Below are 17,228 nucleotides of genomic sequence, written 5' to 3'. Positions count from 1 at the left end.
CCTTCAGCTGCCCTGGGGAGTGGGTCAAGTCTCAAGTGTTGAAAGAGATATCTGGTCTTCTCGACAGTGTATTTCTTGGGGGCTCTCTTTTCTCAGCACAATTGTCACTGGTTGCTCGGTCCCTCACGCCATCCTTTCCACCAAGACATCCTTTCCATCCTTTCCATCCCCTCTGAGGCGATCTAGACCCGTCATCTAGAGATCTCTAGGATGGGACTCCAGTGCTCAGCACTGTGAGATAACCGCTGCCAGCAGGTAGTAGAGAAGCCCCCTAGATCTGGTCCCCGTAGGCTTTCCACTGGCCACATCCTGATCCCAGCCCTGCAAGGGAGGCTGGAAGTGGGGCTTGTCCTACAGCACCATCTTGTGGCCAGACATGGGAGACGCGCTGCTTCTTGCTGCCATCCAGAGAAGGCGGAGAAAATTTGGGGTCTCAGAAGTTTTAAAAATCACATCTGCTTCCCCATAACCCAGTTCTGCATGCTGGACTTTTCCCAGCCATCTCTTAGGAGAGCATGTTCCTGGAGACGTCCAACCTTTTGAACACAGGGCTGGACCCTCTGGAGCAAAAGGAAAGGTCTCTCACCCAGAGCAGCTAAGCTTAACGCCTTCCAGTCATTTCTGTCAGTGAAGCCTTGTCTCCACATATCTACCCCACATGTCCCAACATACCCACCTCGGGAACCCCTGTCAGTCACTAAGGAGCTGTTGCCTGGGGATGGGGCGTGGCCTCCATGATTTGCCGCGTTTCCTTCTATTCAAGTTTTCCTGAATAAGGATTCATTGCAGCCAGGAGGATAAGATATATATTTTTAGGGGTGCCTGGGTGACTCAGTCGGTTAGGCATCTACCTTCAGCTCAGGTCATGATCTTGGGGTCCTGGGATCCAGCCCCAAGTCGGACTCCCTGCTCAGTGGGAAGTCTGCTTCTCCCTCTCCCTCCGCCCCTTTGCCTCCCCCTGCTTGTGTGCTCTCTCCCTCTTGTGCTCTCTCTCAAATAAGTAGATAAATAAAATCTTTTTAAAAAGATATATATTTTCAGGGCACCTGGGTGGCTCAGTGGGTTGAAACCTCTGTCTTCCTCTCGGGCCATGATCTCAGGGTCCTGGGATCAAGCCCCGCATCCGGCTATCTGCTCCGCGGGGAGCCTGCTTCCTCCTCTCTCTCTACCTGCCTCTCTGCCTACTTGTGATCTCTCTCGGTCAAATAAATAAAATCTTTTAAAAAAGATATATATTTTCAATGCCTTAAAAATCAGGTGTCTGGGGCGCCTGGGTGGCTCGGTGGGTTAAGCCGCTGCCTTCGGCTCAGGTCATGATCTCAGGGTCCTGGGATCGAGTCCCGCATCGGGCTCTCTGCTCAGCGGAGAGCCTGCTTCCCTTCCTCTCTCTCTGCCTGCCTCTCTTGTGATTTCTCTCTATCAAATAAATAAATAAAATCTTTAAATTGTGGGTCTGGTCAAATGAGATCAGATTGCTCTGGCTACTTCTTTTTCTTTCAGTGTGTGTGTGTGTGTGTGTGTGTGTGTGTGTGTGTGTGTGTGTTTTCAGACTGGAGGTAGATAAGGGTGATAAGAGGGTACCAAATATGTAAGCTACAATGTAAATTTATTACTTTTTTTGGTAAAGAATTTTTATTTATTTATTTGACAAAGAGAAAGATCACAAGTAGGCAGAGAGGCAGGCAGAAAGAGGGGGAAGCAGGCTCCCTGCTGAGCAGACAGCCTGATGCGGGGCTCGATCCCAGGACTCTGAGATCATGACCTGAGCCGAAGGCAGAGGCTTAACCCACCGAGCCACACAGTCGCCCCAATTTATTACTTTTTAATGTTTTTTTTTTTAAGATCTAATATCCAAGGCATTGTCCCTAGCAAAGTGCTCCCTTTGGAAGCCCTCCTTGGAATGACTGCCTGGAATTACCTGAATTGATTCAAAAGCACGAACTCAAGAGCTAAATGGAACTTGAGTTTTGCAGGTTATTTGGTGACACGATCCTCAATCAGGCTGGGTGGCACCATCTTAGAGAGAGGGTAAGGAGTATAATGAAAGGGATTGCCTTCTGTGGGTCATACGCTGACCGCACATTCTTCTTCCCCTCTTCCATCCACATTCCACATTGCTGGCAGAGTTCCTTGCTCAAAATATAGAGTTGGTATCCCTTAACTGCTCGAAAGTCTTCAGTGGCTCCCTAAAGCCTTCAGAATATAAGCCAAGCTCCTTAGCTCTGTGGTTGGGGCAGATAGCAATGGGGCATGGAATCAGACCAGCATGCACTTAAACATCACCTCTGTGCCACGAGGCAAATGATCCAAATCCACAGGTCCCCTGAGTTGTACAAACAAGGCTCACAACATCTACCTCTTTAGGTTGTTTGGAAGACTGTTACGATTCTAAGGTGTACAGAGTAGTACACTCTGTTCATGGCTGTTAGACCCCAGCAAGGCACTCAACATTCACCCCCATCCAGGAGCAACCTGTCTCGGGAGAAGCCTCCTGTCTCAACACACCCCAGCCTCCCCCACAGAGACACACAGCCCCCATTCCAGCTACATTTGCCCACCTGCGGTTCCTTGAACAGAGATTCTCTGCCTTTTGCTGTGCTGATACAATTGCTCCCTTCTTTCTTTCCTACACTATGCGACACACAATCTCCCCTGTCGGATATTTATAATTTCTGCGTATGCGACTTTGTTCCCAGTCAAATCAGGAACTGTGTCTTCCAATTCATCTTAAACACTCCCACCACCCTCAGCAAGGTGACTGGCTCAGAACAGACGGTTAATAAATGTCTGTTAAAAGAATTCACTCCAGGGTGCCTGGGTGCCTCAGTTAATGAAGCGTCTGCCTTTGGCTCAGGTTAGGATTCCAGGGTCCTGGGATAGAGCACCGCATCGTGGATCCCTCAGCAAGGAGCCTGCTTCTCCCTCTCTCTCTCTCTGCTGCTCCCCCTGCTTGTGCTGTCTCTCTCTGTCTAATAAATAAAAATCTTAAAAAGTAAATAAATAGAGGAATTCACTCCCAACGAAAGTGAATTTTACTAGCACTACTACTATTATTGTTATTATTATTATTATTTATCAATATTGCTTTCCTTACCAAAGGATCCACTCTGGGGGATGGCACTCATCTGCTTGGGCCAGGTAAAATCTACGTGGGCTTCACAATGGCTCTCATTTCTTTGGATCCTCATCGAAGATGTTTTCCAGTTTTAGTTGGCAGTGATGAAGAAGAGATTAGGAAACAGGTGAGGACCATACAAATGTCAATGATAGAGTAAAATTTGGCAGCCATTCAATTCATTTCTTTTTTTTTTTTAAGATTTTATTTATTTAGTTGACAGAGAGAGATCACAAGTAGGCAGAGAGGCAGGCAGAAGAGAGACAGAGAGAGGAGGCGGAAGCAGGCTCCCTGCCAAGCAAAGAGCCCGATGCAGGACTTGATCCCAGGACCATGACATCAAGACCTGAGCCAAAGGCAGAAGCTTAACCCACTGAGCCACCCAAGCGCCTTTTTTTTTTTTTTTTTTAGTGAAGTATGAATTACCTACAGGAAAGATCACACATGTTAAGTGTAATCTTTGAATTTTTGCCACTGCTCAGATAGAGATATAGAACAGTGTTGCTTTCTAGGGGTGCTTGAGTGGCTCAGGTGGTTAAGCCCTTGACTTCTGATTTCAGCTCAGGTCTTGATCTCAGGGTTGTGAGTTCAAGCCCCACGTTGGGCTCCACACTGGGCATGGAGCCCACATTTAAAAAACAAAACAAAACATAATTTGCTTTTACAATGTACTTCTACCTTGAAATATCTCCCAAAACGATTTTCTCCTTTCAGCCCTCCACTTCTACCCCACTGCCAAGTCAATTACTTGCAACAAAGTCTCTCTTCTTTCCCTAGTTCCTGGCTCATGACAAACACTCAAATACTTGAATGAATGAATGAATGAATGAGTATAATCCACGAATATTGTTAAATGAAACAATTTAGAGGTTTAGAGGGAAAAGGGAACCTATAGGGTTGTGCCAAACCCGTTTTGGGTAAATTTTCCAACTTTGCCTACATCAGGGTCTAGAGTTAAAGGGTATTTACTGGGAATTTACTAAGATTTTTTTTTTTCTCTGTAGATTCTAGGGCACAGAAAATTTGAGCTTAAGGCAGGGCTCCGGCTCATCCCCCGTCCCACCCCCAGGCCTGGCTGGCTCCGCCTTACCAACCTGTGCCTCCTAGCAAAGACACGGTCCAGCCAGTGAGGAGCCATCCATCTCTGTCTGGATGCAAGCCAATCCGACCAGCTCTGCCTTCCTGCCAGCCAATGGCCGGGAAGCAGGGGGCGCGCGGGCGCGAGAAGGAGCGACTGGCTCTGAGTGGTTTAAATGGGGTCCGAGGGCCTGGCGGCGCTAACTTGCTGTCCCTAGCCCGGTCTAGGTGGGGCAAACACAGTCCCGGAGCCAGTGCTTTTGTGTGCGCCCTCCGCCTGGACCTAAGCCCCTGGGTTCTCGGTTTCTGACTTGCCCTGGTGCCCGTTCTGTAGGAGAAAAGCAGGCGTCCTGAAGTCCCCTTGTCTATGGATACTCGAGACGCGCTGGGTCGCCCACGAGGACGAGGGGGAGGAGAATGTAGAAAGAGCAGGAGGGCCCCTGGGGATGAGAACAGACGGGAAGGCAAGGCCTCGGCGGCAGCTCCCCGCGCCGCCCCCTCTCCCCGAAACCGCCGACTGCCCTTCCCGAAACCCAGTCCCGGGCAGACGGCGCCCCCGCCCGCCCGGTGCTGCGTGCTCGGCTCTGCGCCCGCCGGCTCCGGCCTGGGGCCGCGCTAATGAGGCCGTCTGCGGGAAAGCCGGTGCCAGCGGGCAGAGCTCTAGGCAGACGGCCAGGCCCGCCGTTCCCGCGGCTCCGCGGGGCTGCGGGCGCTGAGGGGCCCAGAGGCTCAGCGGAGTCTCCGCCTCGGCCCGCAGAGAGCAGGGCCAGCAAACTTGGGATCCCCGGGAAGAACCAGAGCCCCCCATTCCTCGGCTTCCAGTGCCCTCTCCGCGCTATCCTCCCCTCGCTGCGGGCCTGGGTCGGCGGCTTTGCTGCGATCCCCTTCCCCGTAGTCCTTTAGCAGACACCTTTCCAGTCGCCTCTCGGCGTTACAGTGCCCTCACCGTTCATTCCTCTTAACCCAGTACAGTCCCTGCCCGACCCTAGGTCAGGGGGTGCAGGAAAGCCACCTCTCCCCAGCAGTTCTCCTTCCCCAGGGCGCTTTGCAGGAACTGCTGCACACAGTTTATGCAACCTCACAACCTCGGTAAAATGGGGATAGCATCGCTCGGTCCACAGGAATTCAGGGAACCAGTTTGCGTGCAGCGCCGGGCCTTCCCATTCCAGTCCCTGCATAACTGGAATTGCAGGGTCTTCGCAGGCGCCACCGGGTTGCTAGGAAGCGAACCTGCCCCTTCCGACCTTGCGGTCCGTTTAGAAGCAGTGGATGGTGCCGGGCACTGGATGAAGCCACATATTTGCCAAAGTATTCCTGGAGTACTTCTCGTTTCCCGTCGCTACACTGGCCCCGAACTCTATAGCAGTTAATTGCATATTCTTTTTTTTTTTCCCTGTCGGAGTTGCCTTGTTGCATTATTTCCTGGAATGGGTTATGTACGCAGCGCTTACAGTGTATTTGTTTACATAACTCTATCTTTATCATTTTCTCTAATTACAGAAGTAGTCATACCCATTATAAATAACCAGTCTTAGAGTTTATAATGTAGGACGTGATAACCCGCAGGGACAGCGTCCATTAAAATCCAAGGCTCGCTGCTCTCTTACTGTAGCAGCTGGCAGAAACTCGTTAGCCCACGCTGGCGCGGAACTCGCAGGGCGGGTCAAGCGTGCTGGTTGCTAGGGCAACGCCCTGTTATTAGAGTCTGGGGCCTGGGAGGATCTCGGGAACAGGGTTTGGTTCCGCCCTAGAGGCGGAGTTAGTCCGGGGAGCAGGACCCGGAGGGGGCGCGTTTCCCTCCTTTCCCTCCAGGTGGCGCTGTAGGATCGCGGATGCGGTCCTGGGGCGGGACTCCCCGCGGAAAAGTGTGCCGGAGAGGGGCGGGAGCGGGGCGGGGCCGGGGCGGAGCGTGGAAAGGTAACGAGGGAAACGAGCTGTTCCGGGACCTACCGTTACACACTCTAGGGGACTGTTGTACAGGGTCGCGGGGACGCGTTGGGGAAAGAAAGGGCGAAACGGGAGGTTCTGGGACAGGGAGAAAGAAGGGGAGTTACGTCGCCGAGGAAGTCGCTCCATCCTTCCCGTTTGCCCCTGGCGTCCCCTGCCCTTCTCTCCCCTCCCTGCAGACCTCCACTCTTCACCCACACCCTCTGGAACGCACTGGGTGCTCTGGACGCACTTGCACGGTGGGGCTGGCCCATGCTTCCTCGCCGCCAGCATCAGGCCCAACCATGGCAAGCTCGCAGGGCTCGGGTGCCCAGGACGTCTGCTAGCAGAGGAATTCCGCGGCGCGGGCCATGCCAAGAAAAACGGGCGTGCTGTTCCTCAGTTTGTCCAGAGGAAGCCTTCCGCCCTTCCCTTTTGGAAGCTGGGAATGGAAAAAGTGATTCAAAGAATTCCCAGTAGGGTCACCATGCGTGTACCATCTTTTCCTCTCTTTTCCCCGGAGGTTTGTGCCGCTTAGGAGTACCCTCTTTTCGTCTCCTTTTCCCCGAAAGGGCGCCATGTCAGCCATTATTACTTTTTTACCATGTCCCGCAATCAGACCCTAGCCCTTCCCATCACATAGGGGACCCCGTGGTATCAGTATCACACCCCCCTCACGATGATAAATCGTCCCCTTCTCTTGATCCCCTCCCCCATCACGCGACCACAGGGCTAGCCCTGGACACCTCGGTCCTGGGCCTCCTCAGGATGAGCCGCAGACAGTGCGGGAGCCCTCATCAGAACTTACACAAACAACCCTTCCCAGGCCAGCAGAGAAGGAGACCATTGGCAGGAGACAAAGTAGGTTTATTAGGGTTCTGGGGCCAGGGATGCCTAAGGTCTGAGTTAAGGCAGCTCAGCTGGTTCTCATGGTCCAAGGGGCAGGCCAGGGCAGTGAGAAGGGGTGAGTCAGTGCTGAAGCCCAATCTTTGCATCTCAGAGTCCCTGGGCAGAGACCTCAGGAGTCAGTTCTGGGAGAGCTTAGGGATACAGAGGGTCTCTCCTCTTCCCTGGGGTCTTTGAGCTTTTGCCAGGATTGGGGAAATGCTCTGGGGGCAGGGAGACCTGAATGCACAGCCTTCATTTCAGTAACGACCATTTAATTTGTTCCTTGGCAGACTGAAGAACCTGGGGGATAGGGAATAAGGTTGAGAGAAAGAAACTGGGGGGGAGGGGGAGGGGGAGGCGGGTGGGGGGTGGATATCAAGTGCCCTAACACGGTAGTGAGGGGGAGGTCTACAAGCCCTTCTCTAAGTGTCCCTGCAACGTTCCGTCACTAGGTGGCAGCAGCTCATCTGTGCTTGGCTTGAGTGGGGCCAGGCCCGCAACACAGCAGTCCAAACTGGCTGCGGCCGGCTGCCCCACCGGCCACAGTTCCTGCGGCGGCAGCTAGGGGTGTGGCCGCAAGGCTGGTCTCTGCCAGGCCGTGCCCCTGGAGCGTCCGCCCACGGTGCCACGTCTAGGCAGAGACTAGGCCCAGGCCGGCCACTGCCTGTGCCCAGACACCTCAGCACCCCCCAGTTGTGGCCGGGGCTGGCAGCGTGTCCCCAACACCCCACCCCAGCCCGCTGCTGATGTGGCACAGCTGGCCAAGGGGGCTGGCCCGGTGCTGCGGCAGGACACCTGCTTTCAGATGCGTTCATTCTGCGGTTCTGCTGAGGACTTAGACAAATTCATACAACTGTGCACACACAATGCCCACATGGTGGGGACCCCAGGTCTGTCCCTCAGGTCACCTCTCTGGCCATCAGGCCTCATTCCCCTCGGAAGAAGGCCCAGCCCACGCTGTTATGTCTCACACTTCTGCACAGTCTCCCTCCTCTCTCAAGGGCTGCCTGGCCCTGGGTTTCTCCAGCTTTTCCCAGCCAGAAACCTAACTTTTCCTTCCTTTCATCTCCCGTTCACTACCTACAACTTCCTTGGTTCTTCCTCAAGAATTCTGTTAAAGTGCTATGTCTTCATTCATTCCCCCTTTGGAAAAAAATAGGAGCTGGCCTAAAGCTTTCCCTCCATTAGCTCTCCTAATTCTCCTAGTAATGCTGTGAAGAGTGTCCCGCCCTTCATGAGAGGCCCAGAGAGGTTGAGTAACTTGCAGCAGGTCACACAGTTTGCAGGCGGTAGGGTGGAACATACAGCCTGGGACAACTCATACCAGCACCTGTGTTCCTAACTGTTCTGCTCATTGTTCTCCAGCCTCTCTCTGACCTGAAAAATGCCACATGGCTGCCTTCATCCCAGCAAGGTCTGAGGAGGCATGGGGTGGGGAGGAACTGGGAGGAGGGAGAAGCGGGGTGAGCAGCAAGGGCAGGAAAGGAAGTGGGCACCACACCTGGGGCTCCACGAGGGATGGCTTGGGTCCCGCCCCCTGCCTTAGCTGTCACAGCAGGAGGGAGTTAGTGCACTGAGGCGGGAAGGTCCATAAAAGCAGGATTAGTCTGGGCAGAGAGACCTGTGGGCAGACAGAATGGAGGTCAAGCAGTGGGCCTGACAAGCAGGAAGTCTGCACAGCTGGGGAACCAGTCAGGCCACAGGTCCAGGAACCTGCCCCACCCCCAGCTTCAGCCCTGCCGCACATGCCTCCCAGACTGGACCATGCAGGAGACTGGCAGGGATGGGCTTCCCCACAGTCAGGTTTTTCAGGGGCAAGGGGGCAAGTGGTGAGTGGAGACAGGGGGTCCCTTAACAACTCCAGCAGGAACCCTAAGCAGCATGGGGTGAGAGGTTAGAGAAAAACTTTGGTATCCTTTTTGGGTTTGGGGGAGCATCAGGTCCCTCGGTCCTCAGAATGTTTTGGGGGGCAAGGGACACCAGTCATCAGGGTGGCAGCTCACCCCGGGGTTTCAACCCAATGATGCCAAGCCAGGAGATGAGGCGGGCTGCTGGTGAGGCACCCAGCACTTACGAATACCCAGTGCCATGACTCTCCAGGAGACGGCCTGTCACTGTCCCATCCCTTCCCTCCTGCACCCCTGACTTCTCAGCCTTGACGGCTCCCCTTGGTCCCTCTGGGAGGCTCTGCTCTCCTCCCTCTAGCCCACTTCCAGCCAAGGAAGATGCAGGGGACCTTACCTGGGCCACACTCTGTTCACTCAGGCTGCCGTCATCTGCCTGCGGGGAAGCAGTGTCCGAGCACGGTCAGGCCAGAGGAGGGGTTCGGGTGAAGCAAGCAAGGTGAAGGAAAGGGACTTTGGGGGGGGGAGTGAGGGGATGCAGTGGTGGGGGGGATCCCCGAATACACCTGACTGGTGAGTGGGAGCCTTGCAGCTGGCCACTTGGAAGCCAGGCCCCTGGGGCCCGTCTCTGGGCGCACAGAGAACAAAGGCACAAAGGGGAACACAGATGGGAGAAAAGGTTTCATCCAGACATGATAGCCCAAACGAGGCAGGGAGGGTCTCTCTGTACCCCCACTCTCCAAACTCAAGGCCAAAGCAGCCACCTGGTGTCTCTTGGAGAATGTCTCTCTTTCCCCCACTCTGTACTTTTCCCTGGGGAGGATGGTGAGGTACTTGGTGATTCTACAGGGGGAGAGAGGTCACGAGATCTCTTTTCCTAACTGCCACCTCGCAGGTGCACCGACCCAGTACTTGCTTCTGCTAGAGGAGCACGGGTTCCTAGCCTCCTGGCCCTGGCATCGCCTGCACGGGGAGGACGGGAGGCAGGGAGGGTGGAAAGGGCAGCCCAGCGACACGGGCGTCAGGGACCCGCCTGAAGACTCTTACCCTAAAATTCACTTTCTGGATCACTTGCTGGGGGTCGCTCTCCAGAATCACGCTACAAGATGAGACAGAAACCAGGAGGACAATCAATAACATGACTCCTCCCTCTGTGGCCTCTCCCTGCTGGGCCCCTTCCCTCCCTATCCTGCAGCTGCCCTTTCCAGGTACCTTCCCACAGCCATTCCTCAGCTTTGATCCCTCTATGCCTCAAACGTGATGGTCACAAAGCTTTGAAATGGGGTGTCCCTGGTCAAAAGCTTTGAAATGGGGTGTAGTCCAGTCTAGAATGATCAGAGCGTCAAAAGCAGAGACTGAAACGCTCTGAGTTCTTGAAAGTGCTCTTCACCTTCTGGATCTGGGGATGGATGCTAATGCGGTAAAGGAAGGGAGGGCCCGTGGGGACCCCATCCGGTTTCACTAGTATTCTATGCCACGGGGTCATGCTGTACAGGAGAAGAGGACACTTAAAATCGGAATCTATCTTCCCTTTTGATAGAACCAAGGATCAAGGCTTTTTTTGGCTATCCCGCAGTCTTTCACCACACAGTGGGGGCGCAGGGGAGCTTCTGTGGGTATAAGCAGGGGTGCGGGTGGGAGGGCTGGTCACTGCGGGTGGGATCGGGGTGGGGGAATTGACTGGATGGTCCTCTTCACCCCAGGAGGCTCCTCTAGGGCAGACACCGAGTTTTGCTTTCATGTCAGTCCCAGGGGAGTGACCAGGTCTCTCTTGAAAGCCTCTTTCAGGCTCCATCACTGGGGCACCTGGCACCCCTTCACCAGAGAGCCTTTCGTCCATAAAGACAGGAACATCCCAAGGAGGGCTCCCGTCCAGGCATGGTCTCAACCGACACGGCCGCCATTTTCCTTAGAGGGAAACTGAGCTCCCCCGGGGCCAGAGACCTGGAGGCACATAAGGCTTACATCTGCCCTTGCACAGGCTCCTCCAAGGTCTTCATTTTGTATTAATAATAGTGTGTGTATGTGTGTGTGTGTGTGTGTGTGCACATGTTCCTTAAAGAGATTCCACAAAATTGTGTACGCTTCAGGTCCCACCAAGGCTGGTCTCACCCCACTGGCTTTGGGGTTCAGGCAGTTAGCACAAGGCCTTGCCACAACAGGCAGTGGGGGTGGGAAGGAGGAGGGAGGGGGGAGGGAGGGAGAGAGAAGAGAGGGAGGAGAGAGGGAGGAGGGAAGGAGTACGCAGTGCCCCATCTCCCAGAGTGTACTGTGCTGTGGATAGAGCACAGTTTCTGGAACCATGCACCTGGCGTTCGATCTTGGCCCTGCAGCCGAGACCTTAGACAGGTCACTTGAATCATTGAACAAGAGGCGTGAGCTTCACCTGCCTTGCCTCATTTCATCTCCACAGCTGCTGAAGTTGTCCCCTTAACCCCACTGGAAAGATAAGGACAGGTCATGCATCTGGCTGATCTAAGTAGGGATGGAGCTCTAAGAGGGGGTGGGTGGGTGTGTGTGTGTGTGTGTGTGTGTGTGTGTGTGTGTGTGTGTGTGTAGTAGGGAGCTGAATGGAGAATCTCCCAGGGAGGGGCAGAGGCCTGTGCTGCCCCTTTCTCCCCGGCACCGGAGATCAAACCATTCCCCCCAAACCCTGCCTGTTCAACCACTGGCCATCGTTTGACCTGAGATTACTTTCTGGTTTGCTTGACTTTGGCTCATGCTGAAATCAACCTCCATCCTCACGAGCCAGGTGGGGGAAAGACGGGAGGGGTTGGCCAGAGAACCAACAATGTGCTTGGTACCATCTAGAGCTGATGACCCTCAAAGGCATCTCCCGCTGTGAGTGTCCCGGAGCCGCCCCTCTCTTCTCCCCGCCTGCTCCTCACCCGCCATCCACAATCTCGTCCAGCACCAAGAAGGCCCCATCCATGTTCTCCAGCAACCAGCGCTTCTCCACGTTCTTCCTGAAGGCAGACACAGCTCCTGGACCTCTCCGGGGCCGGGAGGAGCTGGGTTTCTGCCGAGGTGAGGCACACCCACCTCTCTCCACCCATGCCCCTCCCCCACCTCCAACAAGCACCGGGAAGGAGAATCTCCAGGGCAGCGAGGGCAGCGCCTATGCAAGGGATTCCCGAGCTTGGGTCCCCGCTTTGCCCAACCTCCCACACTCCCACATGGACACTGCATCCGCCAAGTGAGCCCTATCGCATTTCATAGCTAGGTTAGCTGCCACAGCTGAACTAGAGCTAACTGTCTCAACTGCAGACATTTCTTTTTAGTTTATCCTGGTTTGGTTTAACCAGACCATGTTCACTGGGACAGATACCAGGTAACTGAATGGGGGTGCAGTGAAGACCATCCTGAGCTTCAAGTCCGAAAAGCTCTGAGTTTGAGTCTCTGTCCTGATACCAACAGACTGGAACCCCAGGCAAAACGCCTAACTTCTCTGGACCTCATTTCTCGGCCATCCCCTCATGCGGCTCTGCTCTGGGTAACACCACGGTGGTCCAGTAAAGGGCAGGTGCCTTGCAAGAGGCAGCTCTGGCTCCAGTCTTAGTCTTTTGGGGACTTCGGGCCAGGGGGAAGCAGAGGAAGGACCCTACGTCTGCGACGTATCAAGGCCTGGGCGGGGGTGAGGGCCTTGGAGGACAGAGGACCTCACTCACCTTAACATGTGGCTCAGGGACTCAAACAGGCAGGTGAGAACAGACATGAGCATCAGCTGAGCATGGGTGGATAGGGGAGGAGGAAGAGAGAACTTGAGGTTGAGAAGGCCCACAGGAGCACTTGAAGCCTACCTGTGTGGGCAGTCGTCCCTTTTCAAAGAGAACAGGGCTGGACACTGACTGCAGCTTGACCCCAGGCTGCCTCCCCCTGCATGGGCTGAGAAGCACTGGGGTGCCCCACTGTGGGACACTGATGGTATCCTTCCCCAGTGATACATAAGGAAGAAACCAAGGCTCCTGCCCAGGACTTCATTTCTGGTCCCCAAGGAACCTATGAGACATCATGGGTATGTCCCATCCCACAAAGAATCATTCTGGCTGCTCCCCAGCCCCCAGAGCCTAGAAAGAGGGGTACCAATGATAACCCAGATTCTACCCCAGAATCCAAGCTAAGGGCAGACCCTCTTTGTCACCCCAACCTCCTGAATTCACCTCATTCTCGTGGGAGGAGCCCACCACATACAGGAAGAGATCAATGCTGTTCTTGTAGACGATGGTCATGCCCCCGAAAAATGCAATCTCACCTAGAAATGGAAGGGACTTTCAGGTCTGGCCCCCTCTGCCGGGCCCCTCCTCCTGATGTCCAGCTTGCTTCTCTCCCCGCTTCTCCTTCTTCACTTTGCAAGGAACCCTTGAAAAGACTAGCCCTAGAGACACCCCCATTAGACTACTCTGTGTCTAGTGACTGTCTCATTCGGAGAAGTCAACAAATCCTGTGCAGGGTCAACCTTTGGTCCCCCTCCCACCATGTGCAACTCCTTGTCCAGGCTGGTGGGGGAGACACAATGCAGTAATGCAGTTGGCCTCTTCTGCTGAGACAGAGGTCCAGGCGTGATTGGGGGGGGTGGGGCAGGGGGTGAGAGAGGGATGGGGAGTGAAGGCTTCCCAGAGGAAGGGAGAGAAGAGGCGGGAGGGAGAGGAAGAAAAGGGGATGGCTTGTGGGTATGAGTGGCCAACAGGGACATATGTGTCCAGATGGAGAGGATGGCGATGTGCATTGGAGAGTTCTGGACAAGGAAGAGGCGGACACTTACTGTCAGTCCGGCTGGTCTTGTTGAAGACATTTTTCTCAAAGGCCATCTGCTCCTTCAAGGAGGGGAATGTATCATCATAATACTATGAGAAAGGGAAGGAGAAGGGTGATCGCTTTTCCACAGAGCCTGGCTCCTCCCTGGGTGGGAGGTGCTGGGCCAAGCAGAGACCTGTCCCCAGCTTGTTGCCCTTTAGGCCTGTGTGCTCACTCTTCCCCCATAAACACACATTTTAAGCGAAGAAAGTCATCAAAAGTCGAGGAATTTTAATTCCTGCTTTTGGAATCCTCTCCTGATTTCCTGGTGGTTTTTGTACATTTGGCAGATGTCCATGAGCTAAGGACTAGGGTGCTCAGTGGGTCACCCTTGCTACAGGAACCCAAGTCTACAGGAAAGAGGGCAGAGCCGGGGATCCCTTATCCCAACAGTAACAACCACAGTGGCTCCTTTTATCCCCATTATACTGATGAGGATGAGGAGGCGTGAAGAAGTCAGATAACTTCCCCGACATCTCACAGTTGTAAGGGGCACAGCCAAGGATGGTCTAACCTCAGACAGGGTTGTGGTGATGAAGACTATATGCCTAAGGGAAAGTTCCAGGCTCACACCGCCTAACTAGATGGATGCTTTTGGGTTGGTGAGCCTCTTTCTCTAACTCAGTATCTTCAACTGAACATGGATGGGTCCTGCTGGGCGGAGGCCCTGGAGCCTTGGGCATGGCCGATCTGCATCTGATATCTGCTGGAGGAGAGTGTGATGGGCTCAGCTTCCAATTTTCCGGATGTGGGTTTTGCCACTCAGTACCCCATCTGCAGGCAAATCAGTGGCCTCCCTGTGGGCCCGCTGCTGTGTGAACAAGCTCATTTGGATATCAGCAAGACAAAAAGTTTCAGTCCTAAAAAACCCAACAAGCCTAGGGGCGCCTGGGTGGCTCAGTGGATTAAGCCTCTGCCTTCAGCTCAGGTCATGATCCCAGGGTCCTGGGATCGAGCCCCACATCAGGCTCTCTGCTCCGCAGGGAGCCTGCTTCCTCCTCTCTCCCTGCCTGCCTCTCTGCCTACTTGTGATTTCTCTCTGTCAAATAAATAAAATATTAAAAAAAAAAAAAACCAACAAGCCTAGAATGCATTTCATAGCTCTTTTACATGCCAGAGTCCTACTGTAGTTAATTGTGTCCGTGACAGACATTTCTCTCCAATTATTCTAGTTTGGTTTACCCAGGCCACGTGGGACCGACACCAGACAACTGAAGAGTTGGTACAGTGAAAATCACCCTCCTGAGCTTCAAGTCGACATACCTGAGTTCAGATCCGTGTTTTGATAGTAACACCTGTGGCCTCGGGAAACTCAGCGAGCTTCTCTATACCACATTCCCTTCATTTGTGAAAGGAGACAGTTGGACCATATAGTCTCTAAGATCTTGTCTGGTTCTAAATTCTCAGACTCCTCAGACTAAATCCTGAGTGGTTTCCCAAACTGTCCAAGAGAAGTGCAAGTTGCTTACATAGAATGTGGGGACTAAGGCTCCTGGGTCCCAGGCCCAAGATCCGGGTCAGTGGAAAGAATGATGACAAGACATTTCTGGGAATGTGAGTAGAAACAGAGGGGCTACACTCCCCTCGCCAGGGGGCCAGCCATGGGACAAGGCAGGAGGATGAACAGAATGACCTTTAGAGGGCTTGAAGCTGAGTTGCTCTGAGTCACAGAGCCCACAGTGGGGTCTCTCTTGAGACAGGAGAGTCAGCTGGCTGAGGACTTCTGTTATTGGGATTTAGCAGTGTCCTCAGGGGCTTTCCGGTGAGGGTGGGACCTTACCTTGGCCAGGAGGCGGTGTCCGTCATTATCTAGGATGAAAACAGCCTTGATGGTGTAGAGGGAAGGTTCCTGCAACTGACACCAGGGGAGAGCTCCGTTGGCTCCCGACTAAAGGCAGACACCCTGCCATGGGCTCTAATGGCATCTGCTGGCCCCAGGAGGTCATCCTCAGGGTCCAGCAACCCCAAAGGTCCACAGCTGGCTCTGGCCCAACCCTGTGCGGTGCGGGCCAACTCCGGTGCCTGCTCCACTCCCAGGCAGATGTTGCACTGCAGGCCCCGGGTGGGCGCTGTGCCCATTGGGTGCAGAAGGTCCGTCCGGGCCCAAGTTCTGTCATGCACTGACTGCTCCAGAGCCCGAGTCGGAGTGTATCACAGAACCTGGGCCGGGGGGACAGCGGCGCTGAGCCTCCTCCTTTCCAGCGGACCCCGGGCCGAGGGTGGACCCGCGCTCTCAGCGCGCCCCCAGTCCCCTGGCCCTGGGGAGGGGGTGCTCCAGAAGCCCCGCACGTCAGCCCACCTTACCCTGGGAGTCCCGGGCGGCCCCGCCACTCCTCACCCCTCCCAGCGGAACCCGGGTCCACCCCCACCCCCCCCGCCCGAGCCGTGCCCATCACCGCTTCGAACTGATCCAGAACTTCAGTCCCACGCGCACTCGGGCCCGGCCTCCTCGCGGGTCCGCGCCGGGAGAACTTTTTCTCCCCTGCCCTGGCCCCGGGCCCCCTCCCCGGGCGGTCGGCGGGGGCCCCAAGTTCCCGGGCGCGGGCGCGCAAGTCGTGAGTTGGCGGCCCGCGCCCCCCCCCCCTCCGCTCCCGCAGCCCGGGTCCCGCCGCCCGGGACCCCGGCGCCCGCCCGCTCCGTACCCGCAGCCCCGCCGGCTCCCCGGCTCGGGCGGGCGGCGCCGGGCCCCCGGCCTGGGCCGCCGCGGCCCCCTCCCCCGGGTGCGGACGTGGCCAGGCCTCCGGCCGCTGCATTCCGCCCGCCGCCTCGCGCTGACAGCGCCGCCCGCCGCCCCGCCTCCGTCCGCCCGGCCAGCCCGCCCTGCCCGCGGGGCCGCCCCCCGGAGGCCGCCGCCCGTGTTGTGCCCGCGGCCGCAGGCCTCGCGCCCCCCCCATCCCCGCCCCACCGTGCGTGTCTTCCCTTCTCCCGGTGGCCCCTTCCTGCCTCTTGCCCTCCCCGCCCTCGCTTCCCGCCCACTCCGCCCTGCGCCCCGCAGCCCGGCTCTCCTTCCCCTCTCTCCTTCACGGTTCCGAGCTCTCCGAATCCCCGCGCTGTCCCGGGACCGGCCCTGCTTTCCCCTGCCGCCTCCCCCCGGGCCGGTGCGTTTGGTTTGCTGCGGGGTCCGCAGGCTGTCCTGGGGCCAAGCCCAGTTTTGCCTCTTGACTCCTGGGTAGATTCCTCGGGGACAAAGTATCTCTCGCCATCCCTGGGATCTCAAAGACAGGTTTTGGGAGTGAGAGCAGACAAGAACAGTTCTGGGGAGACCCCTCTGGGCAGAAAAGTTCCTCCCCTGCTCAGGAAGCGAGCCATGGCCCAGAGACAGCTCCCCAGAATCTCCCAAGACACAGAGAGCACAATCTGGGGCAGGGCAGATGCCCAGCAGCACAAAGGCCTCATGGCTTCTTTGGTCGAAGTCTACCCGAGTCCAAACTTCCACTTCAGGAGACCCCCGCATTTTTAAAAAGTATTTTATTTATTTATTTGACAGAGAGACAGCCAGAGAGAGAACACAAACAGGGGGGAGAGAGAGAGGGAGAAGCATGGAGCCCCACGCAGAGGTAGATCTCGGGACCCTGGGATCGTGA

General features: G+C 55.6%; 1 protein-coding gene across 2 annotated transcripts; it reads right to left on the bottom strand.

Annotated features, from left to right (window-relative positions):
- Window positions 1-6,964: 6,964 nt before the first annotated feature.
- On the bottom strand, window positions 6,965-16,420 carry COPZ2 (COPI coat complex subunit zeta 2). Of its 2 annotated transcripts, XM_045983774.1 has the most exons (10): window positions 16,287-16,420; window positions 15,425-15,499; window positions 13,613-13,694; window positions 13,011-13,102; window positions 12,519-12,574; window positions 11,739-11,816; window positions 9,898-9,949; window positions 9,248-9,286; window positions 8,508-8,627; window positions 6,965-7,306 (listed from the first exon to the last, which is right to left on the bottom strand). In XM_045983774.1, exons 1-9 carry the CDS (start codon window positions 16,395-16,397, stop codon window positions 8,556-8,558), a joined length of 657 nt encoding a protein of 218 aa, XP_045839730.1. In that variant the 5' UTR covers window positions 16,398-16,420; the 3' UTR covers window positions 6,965-7,306; window positions 8,508-8,555. The 2 variants fall into 2 exon arrangements, with proteins under 2 accessions (XP_045839730.1, XP_045839731.1); XM_045983775.1 differs by lacking the exon at window positions 8,508-8,627.
- Between the last annotated feature and the right edge of the window lie 808 nt (window positions 16,421-17,228).

Source organism: Meles meles, chromosome 18, assembly GCF_922984935.1.
Source record: "Meles meles chromosome 18, mMelMel3.1 paternal haplotype, whole genome shotgun sequence".
NCBI lineage: Eukaryota > Metazoa > Chordata > Mammalia > Carnivora > Mustelidae > Meles > Meles meles.
Note: the sequence above shows the minus strand (reverse complement) of the source record. Positions and strands in the feature narration are given on the sequence as shown.